General features: G+C 43.6%; 1 protein-coding gene across 8 annotated transcripts in view; it reads right to left on the bottom strand.

The window, feature by feature from the left end:
• Positions 1 to 19,552, bottom strand: part of LOC145354800 (E3 ubiquitin-protein ligase MGRN1-like) — a 160,136-nt gene that overhangs the window by 81,987 nt on the left and 58,597 nt on the right. For all 8 annotated transcript variants that reach the window (XR_013888904.1, XR_013888905.1, XM_080206290.1 and 5 more), the window contains exon 5: positions 9,199 to 9,316. Coding sequence is in view for 6 of the 8 variants with exons in the window: in XM_080206290.1 (XP_080062416.1) it covers positions 9,199 to 9,316 (118 nt within the window). In the remaining 2 variants the exon portion in view is untranslated. The remainder of the gene's footprint in view (positions 1 to 9,198; positions 9,317 to 19,552) is intronic.

The raw sequence follows: 19,552 nt of genomic DNA on the forward strand, positions 1-19,552 counted from the left end.
GGCTATTCTCACATAGCTTTTTATAAATGTATTAGGAGGTGAACTGCACCATTATTGGTGGAGCTCAGAATCAATAGAACCAATAATACATAAGGGAGTTTAAATCTAATGCAATAATTTTGCAGGAAGCAACCTCACTACTTAGCTCCAAGCACGGATATAGATAGAAAGTTGGCCTAGCAGCTGCAATTAATTGTGGATTCCCATTTCAATACCACCTGAGAGAGAGAGCAGGGACACAATATACTTTCAAAAGTTCACTCCTATTAATATGTCTGGCTTATAACAAGAACAAACCAAGGCAATAAAAAGGCGGTCAACACGAGTCTGTCCGTGTAGATCTGACCTGTCTCAAAATGCCCAATCGCAAATAAATATTTAAGTCGGAATCAGGTCAAAATCTGATGAAGGCTTTTCAGTTAAAATTACAGGATTGCAACACGTCATTAATTCATGGCACTTACGGGTTAGCAAGATGACAGACACAACAAAGTGTAAACAGATTATTGCTGAGTTCACATAAACTTGAGACATTAATAGGATGCAGAGCTGGGCCGAAAAGTGGCAGACGGAGTTTAATCCTGATAAGTGTGCGGTGATTAATTTTGGTCGGACAAACTTGAACGCAGATCACAGGGTCAAGGGCAGGGTTCTAAGTAATGTGGAAGAACAGAGAGATTTTGGGGTTCATATCCACAGATCTCTGAAGGTTGCCACTCAAGTGGATAGAGCCGTGAAGAAGGCTTATACTGCGTTAGCGTTTATTGACAGAGGGTTTGAGTTTAAGAGCCGTGGGGTTATGCCGCAACTGTACTGGACGTCGGTGAGACCACATTTGGAATATTGTGTTCCACTCTGGTCACCTCACTCCAAGAAGGATGTGGAAGCATTGGAGAGAGCGCAGAGGAGATTTACCAGGATGCTGCCTGATTTGGAGTGTAGATCTTATGAGGAAAGGTGGAGGGAACTGGGGCTTTTCTCTTTGGAGCGAAGGAGAACGAGAGGCGACTTAATAGAGGTTTATAAGACAACGAGAGGGATAGATGAGAGTGGATGTGCAGAGACTATTTCCTCGGGTGGATGTAGCTGTCACTACGTGGCCTAACTATAAGGTTCACGGTGGGGGATATAGGAGGGATGTCCGAGGTAGATTCTTCACTCGGAGAGTGGTTGGGGTGTGGAACAGACTGCCTGCTGTGATAGTGGAGTCGGACAATTGAGAAACTTTCAAGCGGTTATTGGGTAGGCACATGGAGCAATCCAGAATTATAGGGAGGGGATTGCTTGATCTTGGGATTGGACGTAGCTCGGCACAACATTGAGGGCCGAAGGGCCTGTACTGTGCTGTAATATTCTACGTTCGATGTTCTGTAAACTGAAATTGCACTCCGCGTGTAGTATATGTGTTTGTAGCCACATTATCTTTTGTTCGACTATTTTTATCAAAAATAAGTATTGAACAGCTGATGAAAACAGACCGGGCAATCAACATTACAGAAGGTCAAGCCCTTTATAGTTTGAGGTCAAGAATATTGTCAAGATTCTGAATATTCTATTGTTTTGAATAATACATATAAAAGACTACAGAAGTCTATTTTTAACATAAAAGACCAGTTATATTTTTATACCTGCTCAGATTTCAAATGGAATTATAAATATTGCAACGAGTTACGTAAACATTTATCTAAAGTATCAACAAACACACACAAATAAAGGTCACAAGGACAAAATTCAGTACACCACATTTCCCAAACTGTTGCTACCACAGCTTATTGTAATTCATCAACGAAAATAGAGCAAAATAAATGCTGACAGTGAATGCTGAACAAATGTAATTATCTTCTGCTAGACTGTTGTTACAATTCATTGCAATTACACTTATTTTAATTGCACTGTGATAGGTTGAAAAAAAATCAATGTATTACAAAAGCCTGTCAAACTCACATTCAATTGGGAACTAATGTCACGTGAAAAAACGAAAATCCGGACCATCTCGTCAAACATCTTACAAAAACAATAGCCATAAATCACAATTCGTGATGCTCAGACAGTAGGAACAAATTAAAGGCATTTACTTTCTTCAAAAATGATATTGCTTCTCTTTACCAATTCTAAAACAATGAATACTACATGAACAGGACAATCAAAACACAGCACAGGAGCACACGATTTGGTCCATTGCATCTGTGCAAGCGACGAAGAGCCTAATCCTTTTGGTTCTTGGTCTGTAGCCTCCAAGTGCACATCCCGGTAATTTTTAAAATGGCATCAAGCTCCCTGTATCTAACCATCCCTTCCAGACAGTGAGCTCACAAATTTAACGGTGCAGTAATTTAAATAGGTTCCAAGACATCACAACCAAAAGAAGTTCCATTTTGCTTTTCGAAAGAAACCCCTGTTAAGACTGTTGCATCAATAATTCAATAAACGTTGGACCATTACTTTTTTTTGTGCGTCATCATTTCCTGTCACAAGCCTATGTGGCACATGAATAAGATTTCCCAACATTAAGCTAATTATCACAGATCCCCAGCCATACCATTAGGTGGCGCTTCAGTTCCTCACAACCCAACACGCTGGTTCAATGTCTCAGAACCAACTTCACATCCTCTGCTTACATCATCCACTCAAATAAATCTACTCACAAAATGATTTTTTAAAACTGCCCTAATATGGTTCAATTTTTTACTTTCAACGTACAACGTTTCCAGGCCCTGTCTACCTCTTATCCAATCTTAACATTCATCTGAAGCGTACCACCCACCACCATGGCAACCCTTCCCCCGTCATCCCTACCCCTCCATAAAATCTGCACAGCCCTCCCTAATATTAATTCCTTGCCGTTATTCAGTCTACAATTTCTTTGTTAATGCCCATCATTGTCGGTTTGCTTTTGCACGTTGCAATGTAACGGCAGGATCACCCACCGTGAGGAAGTGGCTTGGTGATACGGTCACTGGGCTGGTAACCCAGTAGACGCAGCGTAGCGCTCTGGGGTTCAAATCTCACCACGGATTCAATAAAAATCTGGATTAAATTCAATAAAATAAAACCATTGTTGATTGTTGTAAAAACCCATCTGTCCTTTCAGGAAGGAAATCTGCCTACGTATGACTTCAGAGCCACAGCAATGTGCTTGATGCCCACATCCCATGAATTAATTAAAATAAAAATGAATAAAAGCACAATAACAAAGAGGGCATAACATATGTCAAAATTTACACAACGGTGGTCAATATAATTGTCAACTTATATTTGCAGGACAGTGCCACATGATCAAACTCTGCAATAAAAACACAGCTACGTTACAATGCAGCATCTAATACATTTGAAAGTATCAAAATATTTCACATTTAGCTGTCAGAATGCCACTCAACTTCCAGGCAATGGCCAACCTCCAACAAGAAATCATCTGCCATCACTGAATCCCCCACAATCAACATCCTGAGGTTTACCGTAAACTAGAAATTGAACTGGACCAACTATTTAAGATTAGGCTGGGAATTCTGGGGGGAGTAACTCCCCTCCTGACTCTCCACTCATCTGCTAATATGTACAGATGGCATGTCCTAGGGTTGAAGCTGTTGATGCTGCCCTCTGTTATTTTGAATACAGAGCAGTGTCAGCCACGGGTACTACGTGCATTTCGGAATCCACAAAGAAGTATAGTTCGCATTTTGCAAACCCAGAAAGAAAGTCTGGGTCCCATGTCTGGGTTCAGGCATGCTCAATTGCTAATAATTGATTGTAGAGTTTTACAACTTCCTTGACATCTGATAGCTTTATTTGAATAGCTTAAATGATCTACAATGCACTGTTCCAAGTGTTTCTAGTACTTACTGCTGTTATGCATTAATTACACTAGTTAAGGCATCCATCCAGTGTAGGCATTTAATTACTTCTAGTTTTTATGTGATCTGCTGTGATGCGTTAATTGCCCACTCAAAATATAATCAGAACCTTGGTGTAGTCCGCTCGATTACGAAATCGTGCTGTGTTACCAGCTCAAAGGGTAGGTTTATACACGTAGTACAAAATTATTCAAAAACTACTTTTAGTTAGCTGTACTTGGATTGAAACGCAAAGTTTAAAGCATATGGTATGGTGGCATATCTGTCACAGGAGTCATTTTAAAGATGACTACTCCTTTGTGGGATTGCATCGCACAAGTTTCACTGTGAAAACAATTTCTCATTGTTAGTACTATCACGCATCAGACATTTGACGAAATACTACATTAGAGCCAGTAAGAGTGTTGTGCTGAAATTAAAAGTGAAGCGCTTTCAAATCATAAATTGACATGAATCGGCACGGCTATCAAAGGGCTTTTTAAAAATCTGAACTCAAAATTTCTCACCGAGGTCGATAGTTAAGTTTTCTTTTTTGTTTAACAGATGCTGACCAATCAGCTGAATATTTGTGGTTTCCACGTTTATTTCAAGTCCCAACAGTCTATCTTTTATTAAAGTTAAACCTTCTCACAGCAGTTATTAACGTTTCCAAACTTGTTTAAAAGCTTATTTCTGGTGGCACGTCAGCACTTTGAATATAATATTTAATTCCTGGAACACATCGAGTGTGTTCTCTTGCTTCATCGACTGCTTTCGTGCCATTTCGTTTACGATTAGGTCTGGCCCTGCTGTTCTTTTCCAAAACAACTGCCTTTCTTATATTCAAGGAGCAGCAGCACTCTGCTTTCTCCCGAAGGGTGATCAGAATTTGACCTTTCTATATCCATTTCACTACCAGCTGCAAAGCAGACTCAACTATCCCAGTATTTCAACAGAATGTTCCAATGATATCATCATGATTACCCAACTTTGAATTCAATTTGTCTTTATGAAAGTTAATTTTAAGCTTTAAATTGCCCGATCAAGATACTGGAAACATTTGAGATAAGGTCCATCCTAAGTCACAGTGTGGAGAAAGTCTGTTGCAACATGGGATGGAGGCAATACAGCCTTTTGAGGCCACCATTAATGCTCGCAGGCAGACATGGGGACCTTTCAGCAGTTACCCTGAAGCTCCAAATATGGCTCCACGTACACTAACTTCATGGCGCAAGAAGCGTAGGCCAGCCTCTTACAACTGGAAAGTCACAGAGTGCCAAATTCGGTCTCCAACAACCAATTAATAACAAGGATGAAGACTGACCACGGTGACCTACAGACTATGAGAGAACTGTTATTTACAATGAAAATGCCACTTCAGATGCAGAAAAAAAACAATCCATTCGTAGGTATGATGTTGCATGTTCTCAAGCAGGGGTCAATAACACATATTGTAAGTAAGGAATTTGGGACAGTATGAACACGGAGTGGAAGCCAAATTAAAGGAACCATCCATGGAGGCAATGCAGATAAATGGGATTCTATATATCCTGAACGAGGAATGATGCAAGGCCAGCCTTAAGGGAAACTGGCTGTGCCCAAAGTACACGCTCGTAGACAGAACGAAGTGTGGGGACAAATCCTATAACTGTCCTGTCCTTGCGGGCCGAGAGCCATGTGATAAATTATGCTGTCATACAGAACACCATTTATCTTTTACATCCTATGGACAGCATCAAAAAAGGAAGTACAAACCGCACTCTCGCAGGCCACAACGTGATAACAACCAATTTAACCAAATCTATAATAACTGGTGATCCTGAGATTCTCCCAGACAGCCTTGTAGAAGAGGAAGTCAACCTGTACCGGATTAATGACGACCGACAGATGTGAGAATACGTGCAGAAGGAGTTAGCGCAAGTTCTTCGCTTTAAGGTAGATTGGAATAAATTAAATAATCAGGCCCGTGATATTGAACATTTTTGAAAGGTAGAGGCTGACTTAATTAAAAAACATGAGAAGAACGATGCTAAGACCCTTCAAAGCCTGAGTACATGGGTCAATATATAGGATTGAATGATAATATCCACCATGTTTTTGGATCATATCCCACGTAATAGTGATTCTGCAATCGTTTGTATTAATTGTTATCATTGCAACATGCTACATCAAACAGACTTAGAAGGTGGAAAGCAGATAGATGGCCCTTAAATAAAGAAGAGTTAGTACACTTGCTACAGGATAGTCTTCCTGAATCCAAGATTACTTACTTGGAAACATCCGTTTAGTGGCCTAATCTTGGGTGAGCCAACAGGCAAAAGGGGGATATGTAAGAGGGAGTTTAGAATAATTCGGGATTAAAAGATTGGTAGATTAGATAGAGTGACTATAGAAAAGTCACAAAGTGCCTGGAATATAGTTTACAAAGGTACTGTTTGCATAGAGACACATATAACCACAGTTAGAGGATGGAGACACGTATTTTTGAAAACATTATATTCTGTATTAAAAGCATACACCTTGGCTAATGCCACAATGCTCTAAGGCATGATGGGACATTGCCAAATAATATGGACCACATTTCTCAGAACAACGTAGCTACCGAGTGAAGGGAAGAACAATTATCCGTGCCTCTAGAAAGCCCTGATGAATAGGATATTCATTAGCCAAGGACAATGCCAGAGGTCTCAGACAGTTTCATGAATAGTATATACATTACACCAGATAAGGAGGTCTGGAAAGAGTGTCAGATGAACGTGAGAAAGATTTTCAAAGTCTGCGAACTCATGCAGTCCATGCTGTCAGAGGACAAATGTTATTGGCCAAGGTAAATAATCAATACTAATAATGACTGGCACATCCACAGCTGGGATGAGCAAAGGGTGGCAAATGACTTTTGAAAATTGTATCATTGTAATACTGAGTACGATGTAATTTGGAACTGCTCCAAGCCTCTCTCCCTCGTATGTTGAGCCAAGCTTGGGAAATAAAGAAACATCTTTAACCAAAGGACGATCTCTGCGAGTCTTCGTGTTTGCTGAGCCGTAATTCAAGGAAAGCCAGCTTAATACACGGATTAAGAAAAACACGCCTACGATCACCCATGGGCCTGATACGTCGATCTGACATAACTGACAAGTACATTTCACAAAACATTTAAATTAATTGCCCCAAGTTGTTGCGCTTACAATGGGTGTTGCAATACACCAGAAACTTTATATCATTATGAATACACAATAGATACTTGCATTGTACTACATGGCAGAAGTTCAACATTTTATTGTGCTTTCCTAAATATATATATATATATATATATATCTTCCAGTAGAACTGTCTGGCACTATGTCACACATCAATGAAAAATTTAAGAAGTTCTCTCAAATAATTTACTCCGCGCAATAATAAATTTGTTTTCCCATTTTATTTGTCATAAAATGGTGACAGCACAGGCCATTTAGCCTCATCTGTCTGTGCCAGTTCTCTAAGAGAAGCTCACCTACTCCCACACATCCTCGCCTTTTCCCCGCCCTCGCCCAGCTTTTTTTTTGCTCATCAGATAATTATCCAATTCTCTTCTGAAAGCTACAACTGGTCCTCCCTCCACCACACTCAGTCAGTGCATTCCATCTCCTAGCCATCTGCCACTTAGATAAAAGTTGTGTTTTCATGTTCCTTTGCCTGTTGCCATACATCAGTGACTTCTGAGTCTTGACCTTTCTGAAGTAGGGACAGTTTCTCTTCATCTGCTCTGTCCAGGACGCTCAAGATTTTGAAATCCCCGATCAAACGTCTCCTTAATCTTTTCTGCTCATAGGGGAACAGTCCCAGCTTCGCCAATCTAGCCATAAAAGTCCCTAATCCCCGCAATGGCTCTCATGCAACTTTTCTAAAGTGCAGTGCACAGATTTGGACACGATACGCCATTTGCGGCTGAAACAGCGTTTTATAAAAGTTCACATCATCTCCTTGATTTCTAAAGCCCAGAATCCGATAAGGTTTATTAACGGGTTTCTTAACCTGCCTCACCACGTCCAGCACACACCCCAGGTCACTCTGCTTCTGCACCCGCTTTGGAATTGTCCCCTTTGTTTTATGTTGTCTGTCCTCACTTAATTTCATCATTTCACATTTCTCTTCATTCGATTTCATCCCCCACTGTCTGCCCTTCGCACTCACCTGCATCCCCTTTAAATCCATCTCTATCCTCCTCGGTGTTCGTCATATTTCCAAATTTTGCGTCAGCCACCAATTTTGAAATTGTGCCCTGCCAACCCCACTCCAGTCTTGTTTATTTCTCAATGCTCGTCAGTCTCTATAGGAACCAGAGTCGGACACTTAGCACTGGTATGTTCCATCAAGTCTTGGCTCATCCTCATTTCAACTCAGATCAGCAGCTGTTGATCCATCTGCTTTTGACACTTTTGCCCGACAAAAATCTATCGGTCTGCCTCGAAAGTTCCGACTGACTCAGCGTGCAGTCTCTTGGAGGAAAAAGCTGAATAAAGCAACTTTCTAAGGACACTGGAAGACTTGCTCTGGCGTAGCAGGGAGAGGGTAACCTGCTGCATAGCTTGGAGGGAGGGGTTGCGTTTCAAACTTCATCTTCAGGGCTATCTATCTTTTGGGCACGTAGCTAATTTATTATATTGATTTACGATCACGAGGGGTCACAGATTCAAGATGAGAGGGGCGAGGCGCAACTCCGATATCAGAGGGACGTTTTTAATGCAGACGGTGGTGGGGGCCTGGAATGCGCTGCCAAGTAGGGTGGTGGAGGCAGACACGCTGGCACCGTTTAAGATTTACCTGGATAGACACATGAGCAGCCTGAGAATGGAGGGATACAAACCAATGGTCGAGTTGGACCAATGCGCGGCACAGGCTTGGAGGGCAAAAGGGCCTGTTTCCTGTGCTGTACTGTTCTTTGTTCTTGGATTATTTGTTAAGTAATAGCTAGTTTATGTTGATTTCACTTGGTTCATTTCAGAAAAACTTAAACATGTAATTATGTCCTGCGATTCTTCACTCATCGCTGGGAAATTGATTCCTCTTTTAAACATTCGTTGGTGGGATGTGAGCATCACAGACAAACCCAGTCCTAAATTCAAACCCTAATTGCCCTCGAGGAGGTGAATGACCGATTGCGGATCACCGACTTTGAGTGATGACAGACTTGTATTCCATGCAGAGCAGCTCACAGCATTCTCAGCCCTGACTCACAAGTGAAGTATGTTTGCACAAAGTGAGGCACAAGACAGAACTCACGTAACCATTATCCTTTGGTTCAGAAGGGAGTTGGGGGAGGGGGGAAAGAAGCAAAAAAAAAAGGAAATCCTGATTAAGAAGACAAACAAAAAGCTGTATTTACCTCATCTTCCTTCCATTCGGAGAAGTCAATCTTAAAAGAAGGAAGCGAGAACTGCTGGCTCACTCCTCGCTTGTAATGGACGGTCTCAGAATGCATGCAAGGATGCTTTGATGTATATCTAAAATAAACAAAAAAACACAAGCTATTAAAAAACATAACACTTTCTCCCGTGTAATAAAGGTACGGATATCCAATTTTGTCACCAACTAAATTCATACTGTACACTGAAATTTTGAGCATAAGCAATATCCATGTTTGTGCAAAACAGCATTGAATAAAAGAAGGTAGCATTTAGTTCAACAGGAGTTCCTGCTGGTGAGTATCCTTTCTGTCCTCAGACAGCAACTGGGAGACATCCAAGTTTGAAAAGCACAATGCCAGATGGACATAGCTGTGTACTGTCAGTACTGAGCATCCCTGAGCTGGGATCATCTTTCAGGGCCATCCAAACCCCAAAATAATATAAACTTGCAGAATCTATTTGCAGGGGCTGACATTAGATAATTAGCTTTCTGAAAATAGAAGTGATAGAAACAGAAACGAGAAACAGGAGGAGGCCACTTAGCCCTTTGAGCCTTCTCCGCCATTTGATACAATCACGGCTGATCAATCACTACCTTGTGAGTGAAGAAACCTTTCCTGAGCTCAATTTTAAATGGGCGACCACGTACCCTCAGACTGTCCCCTCTGGTTCTAGAGTGACTGAGTTTTTGATTTTCGTGCGAACGCAGGGGGACCTTTGTCTTCAGCTCCAAGTCCCGTTGGTCAGTGCGTATGGGCCTGACCAATGCAAAGAATCTAAACCGTGCACGTGCAGCTCTTTCCCAGGCGGACAACGTGCGGGAGGTCTAAGGTTCATTGGGTCTTGGAGATGCCAACCACACAGCTGAGGTCAAAGCTGCATTTCATTTTAATTACATGACTTAGAAATCAGTTTAAATCTTTTTCTCATGGCACACTTGAGGGTTTTTCACAGCACCACTGCCTGGCGGGACATCAAAAGAGAAAACGTTGGAAAATCTCAGGAGGTCTGGCAACATCTGTAAGGAGAGAAAAAAAAAAGCTGACGTTTTGGGTCCAGATGACCCTTTGTCAAAGCTGGTTTTCAGATTCTAGCGTCTGCGGTAATTTGCTTTTATCCAGTGTGCCGCAACACACTGGTTGATAACCACCGGCTTAGACGCCACACCACCCCGCCCTGCCCTCCCCTTCCTCTCGACCCACTTCTTCCAGTTTAAGACTCTTGCGAACCATCTCCTTCAATTATTGCTGCTGATTGCTTCATCCAATCAGTGGTGTTATCGCTGGGGTTAGGTTTCCATTGGAAAGAATAAGTTAGATACAGAAAGGACTTCAAAATGGGACACAGGTTAGAAAGAAAGAAGCCACCTCCAAATAACCACAGCAACCTCAAGACAAGAAAAAGGGAATAAAAGCCAAGTGCAGACCAGGCAGTGCTCAAGCAACAGAGTGTGTTACAGGAAATAACAAAATAGCAAAATTCTGCAACTAAAAACGTAATAATAAAAAAAGGGAGGAAAACATTTCGGCATGAGGCAAAGTAGGCACAGTGCCCCAGGTTACGATAAGAAATGAAACGAATGAGTTACAAGCACAAATTTAGTTCAAAGGAGATGATGTAGCAACCATTAGAGGGACCTGGCTATAAGCCGGGCATGATTGGAAAACAAATATTAAAGGGACGTGGGTGTCACTGGCCGGGCCAGCATTTATTATCCATCCTTAATTGTCCTTGAACTGAGTGTTTGCTCGGCCATTTCAGTGGGTAGCTGTCAAGGATCCGGAGTCAAAAGTGGGATAGACTTCCTTCCCTGAAGGACGCGAGTTAATCAGGTGGGTTTTCACAACAATCAGCAATGGTTTCACGGTCATCATTACACTGCTTAATTCCAGATAGTTATTAAATTCCAATTTCATTATTTGTCACGGTGGCACATGAACCCAGGTCCCCAGAGCATCACCCTGGGTCTCTCAGTGACAGTGGTCAGCACTGCTGTCAGCAACCCGGGTGTAATTCCCGGTTTGGGTCACTGTCTGTGCGCAATGTGCACATTCTCCCCGTCGGCGCGTGGATTTCCTCCAGGTGCTCCGGTTTCCCCCCCACAGTCCGATAGACATACAGGTTAGGTTCATTGGCCGTGCTAAATTCTCCCTCAGCGTACCCAAACAGGTGCCGGAGAGTGCGGACTAGGGGATTTTCACATTAACTTAATTGCAGCGTTAACTTAGGCCTACTTGTGACACTAATAAATAAAGTTTAAAATTTTAAACAGTGACAATACCACAACGCCACTATCTCATTCAGATTAACAAAACTTCCAATTAGCCGATAGTAGTAGCTTCGGAACGGTTATTCAGCAGTTGACTGGAACAAAGGAACAGTAAAGACTCTGATAGGAGCTCGCGAGAGACATTTTGTGGAGATGCTGGCGTTGGACTGGCGTAAACACAGTGAGAAGTCTCACAACGCCAGGTTAAAGTCCAACAAGTTTATTCGACAGTAAACCCACAAGTTTCGGGGTTTGCCCCTTCGTGGGGTGGACGAAGGGGCAAACCCCGAAAGCTTGTGGGTTTACTATCAAATAAACTTGTTGGACTTTAATCTGGTGTTGTGAGACTTCTTACTGTATAGACATTTTGACAGTGGCAATGCACGAGATAGTAGAGGGTTGTACAGACATCAGTGAAGGAAAGTTCAGCTATACTGTGGCTGTAATGGGAGACTTTAATTTCTACCTAGACTGCTGGAAATAGAACAGCCACAAAATTTCTAGAATGCATTCTTGACAGATTTATGGAACAACTTGCAGGGACCCACAAAACACGTGGACTGAAATTATTGTCTTCATTATAGCAGAACTTCTGCAAACCCTCGTCTCATGTCATTCCATTCCTCTCATGCCAACCATATCCAGTTCAATTTATTGCTCTCAGATCATTCTCATGCCATTTCCTTCTCCCAACCCTCTTTCCCCACTCCACTCTTCCCAAGACGTGCCATCCTCATCCCACACTTGCTGGGATATCCCAGCTTCTTTCCATGCCAGTAAGAAATAAGTCAGCATTAATAAACTAACTGACAGTCAGGGCTTCTGATCGAATTTGATCGTAGGTTTCTCAGACAGGAATCATAGAACCCTACAGTGCAGAAAGAGACCCATCGAGTCTGCACTGACCACAATCCCAGCCAGGCCCTACCCCGATATCCCTACATATTATATCTGCTAATCCCTCTAACCTGCGCATCTCAGGACACGAGGGGGCAATTTTAACACGGCCAATCAACCTAACCAGCGCATCTTTCGACTGTGGGGGAAATCGGAGCACCCAGAGGAAACCCACGCAGACGCGAGGAGAATGCACGACCTCCACACAGACAGTGACCCGAGCCTCGGAAAAGCAGCCGGCAGAATGGAGGACCCCATGAACCCCACACACACTTTCTTCCACCTTCTTCCATTGGGAAAAAGATACCAAAGTCTGAGGTCACGTACCAACCGAGTCAAGAACAGCTTCTTCCCTGCTGCTATCAGACCTTTGAATGAACCTACCTTTCAATCAGCTGATTTTTCTCTACTAGGGCTAGAACAGTACATTCTGCACTCTCTCTTTTCCTTCTTTATGAACGGTATGCTTTGTTTGCACAGCATGCAAGAAACAATACTTTTCACTGTATACTCATACATGTGACAGTAACAAATCGAACATGGGAGCTCGATTCTAATTCAGATTACTGGTTTACTTCAAGATGCACCTTGCAATCCAATTGCAATGGAAAGAAGAACAAATAAAATTACAGCACAGGAACAGGCCCAAGCCTGCACCCACCATGCTGCCTGACTTAACTAAAACCCCCTACTCTTCCAGGGACCATATCGTTCTATTCCCAACCTATTCACGTATTTGTCAAGACGCCCCTTAAAAGTCACTACTGTATCCACTTCCACTACCTCCCCCAGCAGCGAGTTCCAGACACCTAACACCCTCGAAGTAAAGAAATCTGCCTCGTACATCTCCTTCAAACCTTGACCCTCGCACCTTAAACCTATGCCCTCTTCCAGGCTGGGAAAAGGCTTCTGACTATCCGCTCTGTCCATGCCTCTCATAACCTTGTCGACTTCTATCAGGTTGCCCCTCAATCTCTATCGTTCCAATGAGAAAAAACCAATTTTATCCAACCTCTCCTCACAGATAATGCCCATACCAGGCAACATACCAGTAAATCTTTTTTGTACCCTTTCCAATGCCTCCACATCCTTCTGGTAGCGTGGCAACCAGAGTTGAACTCTATATTCCAAGTGCAGCCTACCTAAGGTTCTTTACAGCTACAACATGACTTGTCAATTTTTAAACTCAATGCCCCAGCCAACGAAGGCAAGCACGCTGTATGCCTTCTTGACTACCTTCTCCATCCGCGTTGCCACTTTCAGCGACCCGTATATCTGTACACCCAGATCCCTTTGCCAATCAATATTCTTTAGGATTCTGCCATTTACTGCACATCTCCTATACGTATTAGATCTTCCAAAATGCATTACATCACTTTCGTCAGGATTAAACTCCTTTTGCCATCTCTCCGGCCAAGTCTCCAACCGATCTGTATCCTGCCGTATCCTGTGACGGTCCTCATCGCTATCTGCAAATCCACCAACCTTTGCGTCGTCCACAGACTTACTAATCAAACCAGTCACATTTTCCTCTAAATCATTTTTATATATAATACAAACAGCAAAGGTCCCAGCACGGATCCCTGAGGAACGCCAATTGTCCCAGCCCTCCATTTAGAAACGCACCGTTCCACTGCTACCCTCTGTCTTCTTTGACCATTCACTGTACCTTTAAGACTTGATTACCTGTAAAGACTCACATTCCAACCATTATTTTGCAAATTGAGTTTGTGTCTTTATATGGCCTGTTTGTGAACAGAACTCCCACTTACCTGACAAAGGGGCAGTGCTCCGAAAGCTAGTGGCTTTTGCTACCAAATAAACCTGTTGGACTTTAACCTGGTGTTTAACCTGAAACTTTTTATTATGTTTACCCCAGTCCAACGCCAGCATCTCCACATCATCACTTCTTTGATCGAGCCAGTTTTGTATCCACGTCGCCAGCTCACCTCTGATCTCATGTGAGTTCATCTTCTGCACCCGTCTGCCATGAGGGACCTTGTCAATGGCCTTACTGAAGTCCATGTAGACAACATCCACTGCGCTAACCTCATCAAACATTTTTGTCACTTTCTCGAAAAACTCGATCATGTTTAGTCAGGCACGACCTCCCCTTCACAAAACCGAGTTGCCTCTCACAAATATGTCCACTTATTTCCAAGTGGGAATAAATCCTGTCTCAAAAAATCCTCTCCAATAATTTCCCTAACACTGATCTAAGGCTCACAGGCCTGTAATTACCTGGATTATGCGTGCTACCTTTCTGAAACAAAGGAATAATATTGGCTATTCTCCAATCCTCTGGGACCTCCCCTGCAGTCAGCGAGGATACAAACATTTCTCTCAAGGCCCCAGCAATGTCTTCCCTTGCCTCTCTCAGTAAACTTCCAACTGAATTCATAAAAACAAGTACAGAATGAGATTAAATCTTAGACACACCAAATTAACTTCAATACATTGTAAACAATTCCCTCAGCCTGAGTTTTGAATAACTTAGCGTTACTGGTGAACGTAAGCAACCAAAGTGTGTGAAGCACAGTGATCGGGAAACAGAATGCTCCATAATTGAGTGTTAAATTAGCAATTTTGTGTTAATGAGATTGCTCCGCTAAGTATTTCTCAAGCAGTAATTGAGGTTGACATTGAGAAGCGATTTCAAACTTGAGACTGAAAAACAAACTAAGCTAGTTTGAATACTAAGTTACCAAGGAACCATCATCAACAGTTAACGACCAAACAATTGAAAATGGTCGCCATACTAAACGTTAACTTACTATAGTGGAAAGCTGAATTTAGCAGTTGTGACTTGGGTGCGAGTCATCAACAAACACTGTCTACTTAAATACTCGTAGGAAGTCTCACACCACCAGGTTAAAATCCATCAGATTTATTTGGAACCATGAGCTTTTGGAGAGCTGCTCCTTCATCAGGTGAGTGGAGAGATAGGTTCACATTCACAGCAGAAAGACAAAGGCACAATTACAAGATAATTACAGATTGGAACCGCTTAAGAAGAGGACACGTTGACAGAGAAGAAAAATTCTCATCTGTCATTATCTGTATTCATCAAGACTCCAAGCTAGTATTTCTGCACTAAGCGTCTACAGTTTTAGGGGAGGTGATTCCAAGTGGTATTATCACTAGACTATTAATCCAGAAACTCAGCAAACATTCTGAGGACCCGGGTTCAATCCCACCACAGCAGATGGTGGAATTGGAATTCAATAAGAAAATCTGGAATTAATAATGTACGGATGACCCCAAAACCATTGTCGATCATCATAAAAGCCCATCTGGTTCAATAATGTCTTTTAGGGAAGGAAATCTACTTACCTGGTCTGGCCTATATGTGACTCCAGAGCCACAGCAATGTTCTCCATGGACAATCATGGATGGGCAATAAATGCTGGCCAGCCAGTGATGTCTATGTCCAAGATATGAATAAAAGAATGAGCAAGTTTGGCTCAGTGGTGTTCAGCTGGAGTTTTGGATGCAGCAAGCTTCCCTTGTATCGCAGTCAATATTTATTCTCAAAGGGACAAGATGACAAACGGATAGTCGTAAAACTGAATAATGGTAGGAGATTGGGGGGTACAGTTGGGTTGAGATAAAAATAATGGTCTCGGATGTGAAATGGGCATGCAAACGGACAGAGGAAATTCAGAATACTGAAATGAAAATTCACAGGATGGCATATCAGAGATCATCAATCTTCACATTTCCTGGAAATGTCCATTCACTCAGTCCTAGTATTGGAGACAATAATCAAATCCAGGTTCAACTGCAGTCACGAGTCACTGTCTGTGCGAAGCTTGCACTTTCTCCCTGCGTCTGCTCCGGTTTCCTCCAGGTGCTCTGGTTTCCTCCTACACTCCAAAGATGTGCAGATTAGGTTGATTGGCCATGATAAATTGACCCGAGCGCAAGGGGGATAGGCAGGGTAAAGGGGTGGGTGTAATTGGTAGAGTCCAAATGGGTTGAATGGCCTCCTTCTGAACTGTACAGGTTCAACGATTCTAACAGTACTTAAACCCCAGTTTTGTCTAAATCTTGGCTCTAGGGTAATAACATCTCACCTCTTTGCAAAGTCACTCGCTCGCATGCAGTCCCCTCTTCACTCTCTTGGACAAAGAACCCCCCAACCTTTCCCTCCCTCCCTAATTCCGATGTGGCGCGGCTCCCACCCCCTCCCGTCTTGCGATGTGACCCCCGACCGAGCCTCCGGCCCTCACTCCTTCCAACGTAGTTCCCTCCCACCGACGCGCTCCTTCCAACACGCTCCCCTCCCACCGACTCGCCCCCTCGCCCATCGTGCCCCGACCCCTCCCACCGACGCACTCCCTCACCTCTCCCCTACAGGCACCCATGTACCACCACCCCCAACGGGCCCCTGTCACCCCTCCCCCACTTTCCTTCACCCCTGCCCCTGAGCACCTCCCCTCCCACCCGTGCGCCCTCTCGCTCCTCCCGTCCCACCTTACACCACCTTGCCCCTCCTCTCCCACCCATGCGCCCCCTCACCCCTCCCCTCACCTTTCCCTCCCCGATACGCCCCCTTACCCCTCCCACCAATGCACCCCCTTGCCCTTCCCCCAATGTACCTCCCCACCCATCGACGTACCGCACCCCCCCACCCCTCCCTTCCGATCGCAATGCCCACACTTCCCTTCCCTCCGAGGTGCCCCATCCATGCTCTGCCTCTGACTTTGCACCCCCATGTTTTGTCTCTTTTACTCCGCAGGTGCGTCGGTCCTTGTTGTCTGACGAGGGGCATGCACACGGTGGTTCGTGTGTGGGCTGCTCTTGGATGTTTCGAGAGTGGCCTAGGACTTGGCGTCATTTGTGTATGCTTAAAACTGGACCAGCAGATGGGCACCACAACAGCTCAGTGACTATCGCTGCTAGTTATGCAGATACATGGATTTGGGCCGGTGTCTGTGGGAGTTTGCGCATTCTCCCTGTGGTTGCGTGGGTTTCCTCCGGGCGCTCCGGTTTCCTCCCATACCCCAAAGATGTGCTCTTAGGTTGATTGGTGTAACAAATTGTCCCTAAGTTATTCTCCCCTGAATCTGGTTTACCGTAAGCATAGACACGGGTCAAGTGAAGTGTCGGAATAATGCATTGTTAAGGTGGCGGCACGGGCTCGTTGGGCCCAAGGGCCTGTTTCCCGTGCTGTGTTGTTCTTTGTTCTTCACTCCCTCTCCCCCCACCTCCCGCCTCAGACACAGCACCTCTTCACTCCCTCATATCCCCTTCTCTAAATTTCTGGGCATGCTGGAATCTAAAACAAAAGCAGGCAAGGCTGGAAAATCTCAGCAGGTCTGACAGTGTTTGAGAGAAAGAACAGCCAACGTTTCACGCTGCTCTGATGAAGGGTCATCCAGATTCAAAACGTTGGCTCTAATCTCTCTCCACAGATGCTGTCAGACCTACAGAGATTTTCCAGCATATTCAGCCCTTCTGCAGCTTGGTGTGAAAGTTTGTTTGATGACGCCCCTGTGAAACTCCTTAAGACATTTTATGATGTCAAGAATGCAACGCAAGTTTTCAGTATTTTTTGTACATAAGGTCAGGTGATAGTGGATCAGGAGCTAAAGATTCTCATCTTCCTGTTTAAATCCCATTATAACTACACCCACCAATGTCCTTGTAACGTTCTCCAAACCTACCAGCTTACAGTCCCAAACCCTCAGCTCCCTCCATTTGCCCAGCCCATTGGCATTCATTACGTGGCCTCAGGCTGCTTGTGACCCTCCGGATTTCACATCCTCCTGCTTGTGGCTCTCTTTCCATCTGTCCCATTGCCCTTACCTTAACTCTGCCAGCCCCTTCCTCCCTCTCACCACACCACATGAACCATCATTCAGAGCAAGGATTCAGAAGAAGGAGGGTTGCAGAGTGGGAGGAAAGAGACAAGCAGCAGCGCACAGTCAGGAAGTTGGAGGAAGTGAACTTGTCCACTTTGGCAGGAAGAATCGAAAAGCAGTATGTTATTTAGACGGAGAGGCTACAGAACTTGGTATTACAGTGGGATTTGGACGCCCTTGTACAGAATTAGAAAAAGTTAGTGTGCTAGTACAGCAAATGATTTGGAAGGCAAATGGAATGTTGGCCTTTATGGGAAAGGGAATGGAATACAACTGCAGCTGTTTAGAGTCTTAATGAGACCACATCTGGACTACTATGGTCTCATTATTTAAAAAAAAGAGGTTAATTCAACTCGTTCCTCATGAAGACTGGGCCTATACCCATTGTGGTTTAGAGGAATGAGAGGTCATTTTATTTAAACGTAAGATTCTGAGAGGATTTGATATGGTAGATACCAGGAGGATGATTTCACTTGAACCAGGGGATACACTTTAAGAATAAGAGGTGTAACATTTAAGACAGAGAGGAGAGTCTTTTCCTCTCGAAGGGTCATTAAATTCTCTTCCCGAGAAAGCAGTGGAGACTGGGTCATTGAGTTTATTCAAGGCAGTAGACAGGTTTTTGATTGACAAGGGAGTCAAGGGTTACGGGAGTGTGTGTGCGTGCGTGCATATGGCAAAGTGCCATTGAGACCCAAACTATATCAGCCATGATCTGACTGAATGGCCAAATAGCTCATTCCTGCTCCCAAATCCTGTATTCCTATGGGATGCCGAGTTGGGGAGGGAAACAGTGAGTGGAAGGATCAGGATTGGGTTGCAACTTAGAATTTCTTTTTGGTTAAAAGCACTCCTTGGTTTATCGGAGACTGCGAACCTGATGTTGTTTCATTAATATAGCTGATAGTGCGTGTTTTAAACTGCCAAAAATGAACACTTTTAACAAGTGCCCAATCCTCCACCTCCAAGTAACTGATTTACTATCACTGAAAATGGCTTAAAAAAGTATCAAACCATTAATTGTAATGGGTAAATTGGTGTACACTTCCCAGCTTCTTAGTAAACAACTTTAATTTGAAGAAACTTTAAAAATCAAGTGCTTGTCTGACTCAGAAAACGAGTGCAGTCAGAAGGGCCTTCACGAACCATGAATAGAATTTCACACTTGTAACTCAGTTAACGTAAATACAGTAAATCCATTCGCAGGGGTTCCATTCCCACCAACTGTGAGATCATGAATAGTGAACTTGCGCATGAGCAGATTTGATGCATTTGCACTCTCTCAGTGAGAACAATGCG

This window comes from Carcharhinus amblyrhynchos, chromosome 18, assembly GCF_965287045.1.
Source record: "Carcharhinus amblyrhynchos chromosome 18, sCarAmb.v2.hapA, whole genome shotgun sequence".
In the NCBI taxonomy this organism is placed as follows: Eukaryota; Metazoa; Chordata; class Chondrichthyes; order Carcharhiniformes; family Carcharhinidae; genus Carcharhinus; species Carcharhinus amblyrhynchos.